This window comes from Colias philodice, chromosome 1, assembly GCF_061535455.1.
Source record: "Colias philodice isolate Cphi_HAF_F1 chromosome 1, ilColPhil1 Martin Lab GWU primary, whole genome shotgun sequence".
Lineage (NCBI taxonomy): Eukaryota > Metazoa > Arthropoda > Insecta > Lepidoptera > Pieridae > Colias > Colias philodice.
Genome location: NC_143086.1, coordinates 11477685 through 11491825, shown reverse-complemented (window position 1 = coordinate 11491825; position 14141 = coordinate 11477685). Strand labels below are relative to the sequence as shown.

At 35.0% G+C, this 14141-nt stretch overlaps 1 protein-coding gene across 1 annotated transcript in view; it reads left to right on the top strand.

Moving 5' to 3' along the window:
- Positions 1-11774: 11774 nt before the first annotated feature.
- LOC149491358 (uncharacterized) overlaps positions 11775-14141 on the top strand; it is an 81399-nt gene continuing 79032 nt past the window's right edge. The window contains exon 1 of the mRNA XM_089700678.1: positions 11775-12614. Within this exon, the coding sequence (XP_089556804.1) occupies positions 11775-12614 (840 nt within the window). The remainder of the gene's footprint in view (positions 12615-14141) is intronic.

Sequence of the window (14141 nt, the reverse complement as noted above, 5' to 3'; positions counted from 1 at the left end):
AAACAAAGATGGTACGTAGAAAATTGCATCGGGATGGAGACAATGATTATACAATTAGTGATCTCTTACAAAGCCGAGACGCTACTCCATAATAATGACCTCCGCACAAAGGATGCATGTCACGTACTCCAAGAAGTGCTGTCAATTACCACCTACACCTGGTTTAAAAGGCACAATGGATACACGTCAGGCCGTGTCACGGTCATGGCTGTGTTGTGACGGGAATGCTATTTTTACAAAAATTACTTACGCCCTGTTGAGTGCCTGTTAATGAACCTAATGGATACTCTTTGTCAGGCTTTGTTTAAATTTCAAAGATTTCAACAACAATGGGAGACAGGTTGTTTTGTATTTTAAGTAAACAAAGCCGTTTTTACGCCTATAACTTGTGTTTTTCTTTGGAGTTCATTATGCAACTGCATACAAGCTTACGGTCTATATTTTTAATATAAAATCTTGAATGGAATCCGAGGTGAGATGTCTTTTAAAAATTGTTCGAATCCTTTCTCATTAAATATTTTCTGATAAGTATTTGAAAAACGGTTATTTAGAAATTCATAGCTAAATTATTCAAGGAAAGGATTTAAATATTTTGATATAGACTACAAGCCGGTATAGGAAAAAAATATGGGTCAATTGAACCACCAGGTGACCTATCTAGAACGATAGAAGAGCATAAAATAATAAGATTCAGCACTATGCCGTCACTTGTAAGCTGTCCAACTGAGTGCAGATGAGAATTCAAAAGTACAGGTAGACTCGGTAAATTTTGGTCATATATTTTTGTACGGCATTCTTAACCATCGATAGATCCATTAAAAATAATAAGAAACCGCTCAGTGCCGTACAAAAATGGTGGTCCACAAAGTCGGAATTTTTATTTAATTTCCGAGAGTTACCGGGGGTAAATTTGGTCATTTGACCATGTACGGCATCTGTGTCATACTATTTCAATGCTGCTTTTAATCCATTATTCCGCAACGCCGTACAAAAATCATGGGGACAAGAGAGTTGCAATCCCCTCTCTTTCCCCACTCCAGGGGGTCATTTGACTAAGTACGGCTTCGATTCCAAAACATTATCTAGCACTCAAAAGTACTATTAAAAGCAATGCCGTCAAAAAATAATTGTTCTTTTAAATGTATACCTACCAATAATCATCTTAATTTCATCGAATTCTTGATATAAAGAGCTGTAAGGTCATTTGACCCTGTACGGGAACTTTTTTTTTAACATGATATTGTAAAATTCAATTGTTGTATAGTATTGCCGTTCAAAAGAAACCGTTCTAAAAAAAGTTATAGAGAAATGCAAAAACTGAAATTTTGTAAAAGTTTAAACATCATAGATTAATGAAATATAATAGTTTTCTACACTTTATTCGTTGTTTACTTCACTTTATACTATTTAAGTATTAACACAAATAAATTAGGAAAAAACGATGCCGTACATTTTTGTGCAGACCACATCTTTTAGGCTGATGAAAGCGACGAAAGCTACAATTTTAAGGGTGCTTTATGGCCATCTGATACAGTACGGCATTAACATATTTTTACCCGACTACGGCAAAGCAAAAGGAGGGTTATGATTTTGACAGATCATGTATGTATGTTCATCTATTTCCTCGTAACTTCTTAACTACTTATCAGAATTCGACAAATGACATATCTAGCGGACAAAACATACAGAGTAAAAAAAATAAGTTAAGATAAATATGCCGTGTTTGGTATCATTTGAAAGCGCTTTACTTGTACATTTTGAATATTACTAGCATTTGCTTGTGACTTTACCTGTATTCATGGGCTGATTGCATATAATTCACATCTTTTCGTTCATAGCTTCTTTGTTAGTTCATCAATTTAACGGAGTCCATTCCACCTGACTCCGACTTTCCAAGGTGATAATTAACCACCTCGAGCTTCTTAATATTAATGTATATTTATATTTTACTAGCTTTCCGCCCGCGGCTTCGCCCGCGTTCTCAAAGAAAAACCCGCATAGTTCCCGTTCCCGTGGGATTTCCGGGATAAAATCTATCGTATGTGTTTATCCAAGTTACCCTCTATATGTGTGCTAAATTTCATGCAAATACATCCAAGGTATAAAAAGTTTCATACAAACTTCTATCCCCTATTTTACCCCTTTAGGGGATGAATTTTCTAAAATCCTTTCTTAGGGATCGCCTACGTTATGATATCTACCTGCATGCCAAATTTCAGCCCGATACGTCCAGTGGTTTGGGCTGTGCGTTGATAGATCACTATATCAGTCACCTTTGAGTTTTATATATATAGTGTTATAAATTAATTCCCAACTGGCAACCCGAACCGAGTGGGTGTTTATAAAAATGAGCTGAACAGCGGATTTGACACACTTTCCGTTGGGCTCTCGGACGTAACGGTCGTTTTGGTTGTGCTTAGTTGTGTTAATAATTATTTTGAGTCGATTATTATTTTATTGTTGAAAGTAGACATATACAGTCATTTTGTAAGGAATAAAACTTTTTTAGGTTAAATTTAAAATCGTTAAGATCAGAATTGGGATTGCCACGCGTTTTAGACCGTTTGCCATCTAAATTTAGTGCTTATTAGTTGTTGTTCAGTTCAGTTGTTCAGTGTTGAAAGAACATTATCTCAACCGTAGCGAAATAACATCCATTGCGTCCTGTGAGCGGGAGTCATTAAGTACCTTGGGGCTATTGATTAGTCATGGTCAGGTTAGGCCGAGTCGGGGAAGCAAAGTTGTTAAGAAAATAACTAGTTGCTATGATAATAACAGGTGCTACGGGACAGTTCTCAACATGCTACGTGTTGAAGGAGGCAACAAGGGTTCCCAGTGGTACGATGTGCTGTGCGCTGGCAATGGCACGTGCGCTGTACATCCACTGCGCCGCTGCAGTTGCTGACAGCGGGCTTCCGGGCTGCTTGCAACCAATCTACGGCGCCGGGATGCCTGCGTGAACGAGGAACGACGGTAGCCACTCACCGCTGCTGTCGAAGACTTTGTGTTTGTGGTGCTATTGTTTATAGACCACTTAGAGAACATACGAGGGTATGGGTCTCTGTTTTGAAAGTTTGTGGTGCTATTGTTTATAGACCACTAGAGGACATACATGGGTATGGGTCTCTGTTTTGAAAGTTTGTGGTGCTATTGTTTATACTTTATAGACCACTAGAGGACATACATGGGTATGGGTCTCTCTGTTTTGAAAGTTTGTGGTGCTATTGTTTATAGACCACTAGAGAACGTACAAAAGGTATGGGTCTCTCTGTTTTGAAAGTTTGTGGTGCTATTGTTTATAGACCACTAGAGGACATACATGGGTATGGGTCTCTGTTTTGAAAATTTGTGGTGCTATTGTTTATAGACCACTAGAGAACGTACAAAAGGTATGGGTCTCTCTGTTTTAAATTTTTGTGGTGCTAATGTGTTTAGGCCACTTAGAGAACATGCAAAATGTATGGGTCTCTGTTTTTTTACAGGTTGCCGCTTATGAGAGCACTTGGAGCCACTGTCGTTACGACGGTGTATTACATTTTGAGTTTTATCTATATTCGTGTTAAGTCTGAAGGTATCTAATTCTGTAATAAGTATTTGCTTTTTAATACACCTTGTCTATGGCCGCTTGAGTGCACGCTTGCGTCCATGGCACTGGTAATGGTAAAATAGAGATGAAGGTCATTTTTCGTTCCCCTGCATAACATATACGCTTCAGACTATAACGCGAAACTAGGTTGATTGCTAACAAGTTTCCTTTATGTTCCTGAGACAGCGCTAAGGCGATGTTGAGTAGATTTCAAGGGATGAAGCAAGCAGGTTGGATGGATCTGATGTTACTTGCTAGTGGTAGAAGTCATGCTGCGGTCGAGGACGCCGCACTGTCAGGAACGGCCGTGTTATAAATTAATTCCCAACTGGCAACCCGAACCGAGTGGGTGTTTATAAAAATGAGCTGAACAGCGGATTTGACACACTTTCCGTTGGGCTCTCGGACGTAACGGTCGTTTTGGTTGTGCTTAGTTGTGTTAATAATTATTTTGAGTCGATTATTATTTTATTGTTGAAAGTAGACATATACAGTCATTTTGTAAGGAATAAAACTTTTTTAGGTTAAATTTAAAATCGTTAAGAATAGATTATCAAAATATAAAGCAAACATTTCGTTATATTTGTATACGTAGTATATTATTATTAATCTGTGGTTATATGGATTTTTTTCTTTTTTAGATTTTTCCCCTTTGAACCAACGAAAATGTACGGCACATGAAAAAATATTATCTATGCATAAAATACTTTAAAAATAAATTTATTTCGTGTTGTGTCAAATGACCCCCTGGAGTGGTGAAAGAGAGCAACTCTCGATTTTTTCCCCTGGTCCCAATGATTTTTGTACGGCGTTGCGGAATAATAGATTAAAAGCAGTATAGAAATAGTATGACACAGATGCCGCACATGGTCAAATGACCAAATTTACCCCCGGTAACTCTCGGAAATTAAATAAAAATTCCGACTTTGTGGACCACCATTTTTGTACGGCACTGAGCGGTTTCTTATTATTTTTAATGGATCAATCGATGGTTAAGAATGCCTTACAGAAATATATGACCAAAATTTACCGAGTCTACCTGTACTTTTGAATTCTCATCTGCACTCAGTTGGACAGCTTAGAAGTGACGGCATAGTGCTGAATCTTATTATTTTATGCTCTTCTATCGTTCTAGATAGGTCACCTGGTGGTTCAATTGACCCATATTTTTTTCCTATGCCGGCTTGTAGTCTAATAGTCAATCGAGGCCTGGGCCAACATTTCTATTATTTAAAAAAACAGGCTTTCGAATTTTCTAAATTCTAAGTACAAACTGCAAGTGTAAATGTAGATATGGAGATATGTATATTTGAAGTGAACTGAATATTCTGCTAAATAATATTTCATCATATACAGCTTGCAGGTGCATCACAGTCTATACCGACAACTTCATATTGTTCTCTATATAATCAAACGATCGTTCTGTCCTTTCATCTATAGCTACACCTGTTAACAAAGTTTACGGAACACTATATTATATTATACTAGCTTCCGCCCACGACTTTGTACGTGCATCCCCGTTTTTCCCCGTTCCCGCAAGAATTTCGGGAAATCCTATCTTAGCGGATGCCTACGTCCTAACATCTACCTGCATGTCAAATTTCAGCCCGATACGTCCAGTGGTTTGGGCTGTGCGTTAATGATAGATCACTATATTCAGTCACCTTTGAGTTTTATATATACAGGGTGTACCAAAAAGTAGTGATGAACGGAAGCTGAGAGGTAGAGGACCTAGAGGGCTATCCGAATCACCCCCATGTATGTAATGCGATTTTTCGTATTTTCGGAGTTATGACGATTTTTTCAATTTTTCACCTATCGCCGAGTACGATGATATTTTCACTCATGCTGACGTCAATGATTGCGGAAGATGCTTGATTTTTTTTGTGTGCTAAGCTGAAAGATAGGCCAATTCAGTATGGTAACATTTACTATCGTTAGATCTTTGAATGGAATAAAAAAAAAGAATGAAATGGCAAGAAAGATAAAATTACCCAGTATGTTCACCACTTCAAGGGCCCGTAAAAAAATAAAATCACATAAAAAAAAGTTTTCCGTTTGACTTTTAAAAACTTGCTCTATCTATCAGATAGCTACCCTGAAAATTTCATTTTATTATTCAGAAGGCTTCAATCGAAAAATTTGAATCTAAATGTGGTAAGTGCAAAAATTGAATTAACATGATGATCATTAAAACCAATAAATAGGTGTTTAATTACCAGAAATTTTTAAAATAACCCCGCTGTTGCCCAATGCAAGTGCGACATCACCGTAAAAAGTAGTCTTTTAAATGTCTGAATGCCCTTTTATCATTTTTAATGGTTTCTTCTGCTACTATGAATTTCCGGGTTATTTCGTCCAAATTGTGGCAGTCTCTCGTCTTTGTAGTATCCCCACGGAAAATAATCAATAGGGTTTATGTCCGGGGACCGTGCAGGCCAGGCTAAAGGGCCAAGATACCCTGAAAGATGGATTGGTCGTTGCAGCCTGCGCATGCGCCGGTGAAGCCTGCCTTAAAGCCTGGCCTCCACGGTCCCTCGACCTAAACCCCATTGATTTGTTTCAATGGGAATATTAAAAAGACTTCGGCTACTTGAGAGAATGCCACAATTTAGACGAAATAACCCGGAAATTCATAGTAACAGAAGAAACCATTAAAAATGATAAAAGGGCATTCAGACATTTAAAAGACTACTTTTTACGGTGATGTCGCACTTGCATTGGGCAACAGCGGGGTTATTTTAAAAATTTCTGGTAATTAAACACCTATTTATTGGTTTTAATGATCATCATGTTAATTCAATTTTTGCACTTACCACATTTAGATTTAAATTATTCGATTGAAGCCTTCTGAATAATAAAATGAAATTTTCAGGGTAGCTATCTGATAGATAGAGCAAGTTTTTAAAAGTCAAACGGAAAATTTTTTTTATGTGATTTTATTTTTTTACGGGCCCTTGAAGTGGTGAACATACTGGGTAATTTTATCTTTCTTGCCATTTAATTATTTTTTTTATTCCATTCAAAGATCTAACGATAGTTAATGTTACCATACTGAATTGGCCTATCTTTCAGCTTAGCACACAAAAAAAATCAAGCATCTTCCGCAATCATTGACGTCAGCATGAGTGAAAATATCATCGTACTCGGCGATCGGTGAAAAATTGAAAAAATCGTCATAACTCCGAAAATACGAAAAATCGCATAACATACATGGGGGTGATTCGGATAGCCCTCTAGGTCCTCTACCTCTCAGCTTCCGTTCATCACTACTTTTTGGTACACCCTGTATATAGATAAATTTTTGACTATTTGAGAAACTGTAGTAAATCAATGTTATCAAAGTTATGAGAACCAAAAATGGTGTTTAATTATTTGTTTAAATAAGTTTGTATCAAATATTTCATCCCACAATAATACAACGCTACTTAGCGGCTTAAATCGATCATATAAAGCCTGACATTTCAATTGTATTAGGTACAGAGATAAGGAGCTTATCTATCATCAAGGTACCTTCCTAAATTCCAGTTCACTATAGTCTAATCGCTTTGGTACAGGTGAATTTGATGAGTGCGTTACAGGCACTGCAATTACATACATATACTACTATATGTAGTACTTTAGGCACTCCAAGGTAATCTCGTCAAAAATTATTTTTATTCATCTATTTGTCAAAATAATTCATCTGTGGTCTGGAATTTTATAAGTATTTTTTACGTACTCAGAGTATGCAAAACTATTATTACACCAGAGTAGATCCCTTTAAAAATAATAAAAAGTGCAAAAAAATCGCAGTAGGATGAAACCATAGAGATCTAGAGAGATGCCAATCGCTTGCGCTGAGCACGAAACCGTGTCTCATTACAAATTTATGCACACAACTGCAGTAAACAAAATCAAAACAATACTTCGCGTTGTGTGCGTGTCATCACACAAAAATATGAGAGCGACTATTCGTTCGCACACTAGATTGTAAGTGACGTACGTATACTAGACTGGGGTAGATCCCTTTAAAAATAATAAAAAGTGCAAAAAAATCGCAGCCGGATGAAACCCATTAGAAAAGGAGGGGAATATGATGAAAATAAAAGGAAAAATAAATTACGGTCAATCCGAGTTCGAGATTCGGGCGAGAAGTGTGCCTGATTTAGTAAAAGCTCATTTTCACACTGTTTGTATGCATTTCCTGAGAACATTTACTATGGTAATGTTTATTTTTTTTACACCACATGAAAATAGAGATTTCAATGATTAAAAGGCTCCCCAAGTTTTTGAAAAAAACTGATATTTTGACGGGTGACTTTTCGATTGAAAATTGGGTTGTTTTTTTGGAATTAATTCAAAATAAGGCGAAAAAAATAAATATTTTGAATCAAATAAATTACAGTGTATTTGGGACATAATAAAGTAAGTTTCCACCAAATTTCGTAGAAAAAAAATTTTTTTTGAAGTAGATAAAAATAAAAAACCACAAACTTGGTTTTATGAAATTTTCACCTAAATTTTGAGGTTATGTGAAAAAATTGTAAATACAAAAGTTGTAGATCTTTTTATTACCTACAACTTTGCCATTGAACTTTTTTCCGTAGGACGTGTAGTTTTGTCGGAAATCGAGAGAAACCATTTTTTTCTCTTAAAAGCCGCCCCCTCCCACTTCCCGAACTCGGATTGACCGTAATTTATTTTTCCTTTTATTTTCATCATATTTCCCCTCCTTTTCTAATGGGTTTCATCCGACTGCGATTTTTTTTTGTTTCAAAAATTATCTACTCTAGTCTATACAGCACGACTACAGCTTGTTCTTTTTTGGGCATATTGCTGCGACACCGGCCCCGCCCCCTAACCATATCTCCCTTTAGTTTCTGTGATCTGTGGATGAAACCCATTAGAAAAGGAGGAAAATATGATAAAAATGTAAGGAAAAATAAATTACGGTCAATCCGAGTTCGGGAAGTGGGAGGGGGGGAGCTTTTAAGAGAAAAAAATGGTCTCTCTCGATTTCCGACAAAACTACAAGTCCTACGGAAAAACGTTCAATCGCAAAGTTGTAGGTAATAAAAAGATCTATAACTTTTGTATTTACAATTTTTTCACATAACCTCAAAATTTAGGTGAAAAATTCATAAAACAAGTTTTTGGTTTTTTATTTCTACGAAATTTTTTTTCTACGAAATTTGGAAACTTACTTTATTATTTCCCAAATACACTGTAATTTATTTGATTGAAAATATTTATTTTTTCGCCTTATTTAGAATTAATACCAAAAAAAAACAACCAAATTTTCAATCGAAAACTCACCCGTCAAAATATCAGCTTTTTTCAAAAACTTGGGAGGCCTTGGAAATCTCTACTTTCATATGGTGTAAAAAAAATAAACATTACCATAGTAAATGTTCTCAGGAAATGCATACAAATATGTAGTGTGATAATGAGCTTTAACTAAATCCGTAAACAGAAAAAACGTACTTGCTTTTAAAATATTAAGCGCTGTAGGTGAACGTTGTACCTTGTAATATAAAATATAAAATATTTCGGGAAAATTTTCACACACGGCACGATCTGATCCCATACTAAGCTTTCGCTCGTGTTATGGAAACCAGATGGCTGGTAAATATACATATATAATTTTTAATAAATACTTATATAGATAATTAACACCCAGACATAGAGCAAACATCTATGTTCATCACACAAATATTTGCCCCGGGTGGGGATCGAACAGGTTGGAAGGCAGGGCCACTACCAACCAAGCCAACCGGCCAGTCAATATTTTTAATATTTAGTATCAAATCATTAAAAGCGTATTGCATTTACAAGAGCATTGTAGTGTTCCTCTCACTCAACTGTGATTGTGAAGTGAACGTAAACATCAATCGATATGGTACATGCAATATTCACGCCGTACTTACAACCACGACGCACTCGAAATCTCGCCCGAAACGAATAAAGCGAACTTGTCCTTTAATATTATATTTACTTTTAAACACACGAAAATCAAGCGAAAATCTGTTGCGCAGCTTTTTGATTCACAGTGTAAAAGCATAGCTTGGAAGTTTGTATGGATTTTTAAAAGAATGTTCCTATTTTCTATGAAAACAGATCGGTTTTGGTGTCTGACACACAGTAGAAAGTTAATGGCTCTGGAATAACCTATATCCGGCTACCCATAAAGGCCAACTGAAAACGTAAAGTACGAAAAATTTCACAAGATTTCTGTTCCTCGAGTTACGTATCGAGCGTTTCATAATAATCAGATGTTATGCAAAATGTCTGACGACGATCCTTAGTATATGCATCTTTTTTTACTTTATGAAGAACGAACGAAGCGGCTAAACTTAATAATCGCGTAACATTGTTGCAGTAATCGTCATTGACATATACATTAATCAAAGTGTCCGCAAGCGCCACAATGATTCCAGAACAATTTGCAGCTAATAACCTTCTATATAATAACTACTGCAAGTTATCCATTCAGATGTTCTTAATTGTTAAACGTATTGATTTCTATTGCGTTAAAGCTTTGAATACGCATTATGACTTTCTGTAATTGTAGTAGCATGGTCTATTATTTGTATTACAGTGTTACTAGTGCACAGGAGTCATAATAAATTTATAGCGCTAGCTTATTAATTGTATATTCCCTGATCACATTTACATCTGTATCGATATCGGACTGACCTTGCGCGTCCCAAATCATCCAAATCCAATTAATCTAAACTTTTTATACCTTATTTTGGTATGTTCCTATTGTTCACAAGCTATCGTGCTGAACATTAAAAAATAGCGCCTTATAATTTTTCCACGCCTAAAACTCCGCTAGGTCCATAATAATAAATGCTGTGATGCGCAGGCTACGTCTACAAAGCGAAAAGATAATAATATGCTTTTTAATCCATTTAATATTTGTTCCCTATATGGAGCAAATACCGCGGCTTCGCTCGCGTGTTCTACACGTTACCACTTCGCAGTCCTGTAAACGAATTTTCATCTCTATTACAGTCTCATTTAGTTTTGTCATCTTGATAAAAAATAATTCCTTTACTCAAGTTTAGTTTATTTCTTTAGTAGCATTTATAATATTATAAATCAACCACAATAGACACCGTAACCAGACGGCTGATTTCCATTTTTAGCTAAATGTTTGTAGGTAGCTTATATATACTTTTTTAATTACGTAACGTAAATATCGACAGTAAATATATTTATAATGATGCAGATTATATTTCGTTAATAGTGAGTTAAATCGGTCACTAAAAACCATTTAAATGAGATTTCCTCTTATTCAGAAGTTGGTTGAAAACATGTGGCTTGCCGCCGCTGCGGCTAACAGTATTGTTTCATTCATTTCTATTGTCACTTTTATCACAATGTTAATTATACAATAATTACACATTATCGATTGTGGTTGCCGTTAATAATCGCAACTAACTAGGTACTTTTTTCAGTAAAATGTGTTTACAAAATACGGCTTGTCTCGTTAGAGCGACACTTCATCATAATTAAACACATCATAAACAATCTTAAAGTCAATGTTTGATAGTGATGAAATATGAAGCGACGGTATGCCGCGACGTGGCCGGCGACCGAATAATCGCGCTATTATAGTGGAAACATCTGTGTTTTAAGCCTTGGGTTATTAAATACTTAAACATTTCAAAACCAATATCAATAACTATAGATAAGAAGAAACGAGCGAAGATATATTATCAATGATAATATCAACAGTATAATATAATATGTACGTCGCTGATGAAATATAACGTTATTAAGAAATACAGATTGTACGCACTCGTCGATATATTTTTATAATACATACTTGGAATAGATAATTACTGCTACCATGTATTTTTTAATATCCATGTTTATTACTTGTCAAATGTTTGCATCCTCGACGTGTAGAGTGAATTGTGAGTGAAATTTCTTATCGCATCGATCAAACACGTCGTTAAACGTTATACTAAAATAATTTTATTTCTTATCCTCAGTGGACTGTTCGCCGCGCATTGGTTTTGTCGATAGTGTTATCGTAATATGTTTCCTTCACTATGATAAACGAATCGTACCTGTGTAACGTCAAATGAGCTACTGATAAAATCTTTATACCCATAAGAAATACTTTAGTGTATCGTGACCTACATGTTTCGATGTTGTTTGCGTGGGCTAGTGTATAAAATTAAACTGTGTGAATATGGATAAGTTCAAACAAAAACTCAAAAAAGATAAGACGGTGCAAAATAACACTCAAGATAAAAAGGAAATGTTAGTGGCTGACGTGAAGTGCATCAGAGAGAACCTCAAAATAAGGGAAATATTACGGAACGTAAAAATGAATCGAAGCATGCGCTTAAAGGCGCCACCGGGAAGCAAAGTCATGAATAATAAAGATTTCACTGATAATGAGGATTTTTTCGAAGAAAACCTCAAAGAAGAAAATGATAAAGAACAGGAGCAACCGTGTGCTACGAATCCTGATGTAATTATAACGCATACAGATTTTTCTGATGATAACATCAATGGCTCAACTGAAGACATCGAAAAAAATGATCTTGAAAGTGAACAGATAGAAGAAAATAGTGATCGTGACAAAAACACCCTAGAAACAACATCCGACAGCATAGAAGATAATGACATAAAGAAGTTGGAAAGTTTTGAGCCTATCAAAAGGAGTGAATCTGTTACCCCAGATAATAGATCTATTCAGCAATTATTAAATGATATGCCAACCACCAAAATCAGGGATAGAAAGTTATCTCTCGATCAATCAACACTTAACCGACGAGAAGGTTTTACTCAATCAGAATTAGACTTACACTCATTGGGTAAATCCCCACTAGAGCGGAAATCCTCTTTCTTTAGGAAAAAAATGGATAGCTTTTTAAGGAACACTACAGATCTATTTAAAAGGCAGTCTTTAACCGGAAAATGTCAACCAGTACAAAGAAGAGGTTCCATGTCTGTTTCTATGCAGTCATTGAATGAGAATTGCAGCAGTTCTAACGGGGATTATCAAGATGAATCTGTGCAACAAGTAAGTGTTTTATATTAATCTTGCATCTTATTTGAGAAGATAATAAGATGGCCAATGTAAATGATAGTTATCCAACGCAGTCGCCGTAGGGTTCGTTCGTTTGACATCACGGCCATAGTTTTCTAATATACAATGCCGCAAGGCGAGATAATTTCTCCAACAATGAAGTTAATCATAGTTATATTTATTAACATAATATCATTATTATATAAATAAGGTTAGTTGCCCTCCCCTACCATTTCTTAGTTGGTAGTTTTGTTTTTAACTCTTCTTCTATCCGATGCATGAAGCAGAAACATACGCATTATATTACTAAGATAAAGTGTCACAAAACACTTATAGTGTATCGAATTATTAAAATAGGTTTTGGCCTGATGCACGTTTAGTATATTTTTCATTATGTGTGTATATATTTCTTTTTTACAACATTTACTTATTTTATTTTTTATATATGAATTATAAGGAATAATCATGATACACGTACCCATTTCTTATCAATCATAATAATTGTAACAAGGTCTACTATTTTAATGAGTACTTCAATTTACCAAATATAGATATTTTGTACGACAGAGGTATAAGACGGGGGTGTCATATAAGGGAATTTACAAGAAAATAGATATCACCCGAAAATAAAACTTAACAATTTTAGATAAAAATAGTCATATCATATCGTAACATAGCATCGCATATTATATGTATTAAATTTACCAACGCACTATAAATTTTATAGTTGAGATAATTTTTCAAGAAAACAGGCATTCATTGTTGATAGCTGTATCATTTTATTTCACAATTTGTATTCCTTTTAAAAATGTTCGTCACACCAAGGCCAATTAAACAATCATGCGCAATTGGTTTTCCGTTAATTGAAATAAAATAGGTTTTATTACGTAGGTATACGTTATTTGTATAGTTGATAATTATTGAACATTGTCTTGTTATCGATAAGGTCGCGGTAACTCAGTACTTCTTTAATATTCATGTATTTTATGAGTCACAATTATGCTACTCTATGTTAAAACTAAACACATTGGTGCGGTATACATCAAAATATAACAGTAATATTCATATATATCTATAATTCTATAGCATTAGTAAACAATTTTATCAAGAATGCAATCTTAGGTAGGTACCTACGTGAAAGGAAACTATCACTCGTGTCGCAGTTTATAAAGTAGATATTACCTAATCATAACTAAACAATTTCATATGATTGTTCTAGGTTTCAAGGTTAATCAAACAAGGGTTCAATTTAAGTATAAAATCATGCATTGTATGCATCTTTTTACTGGAAGTGCGATAATTTTAAACATAGATTTACTTTAACTTACCACATCACATGTTCCCACTGCAGAGACAGTAGACACAGGCCTTCTATGAGGGTTTAACTTACCACATAGGTACTATACCTTAATTATATAAAAACTTATAAATTAAGAACGACTGAACGTATATTAATGGTTTTGGGTTTGATACATTTTTAAATTTGTTATAGTAATTATTCTAATATAAGCAGAAACCTTT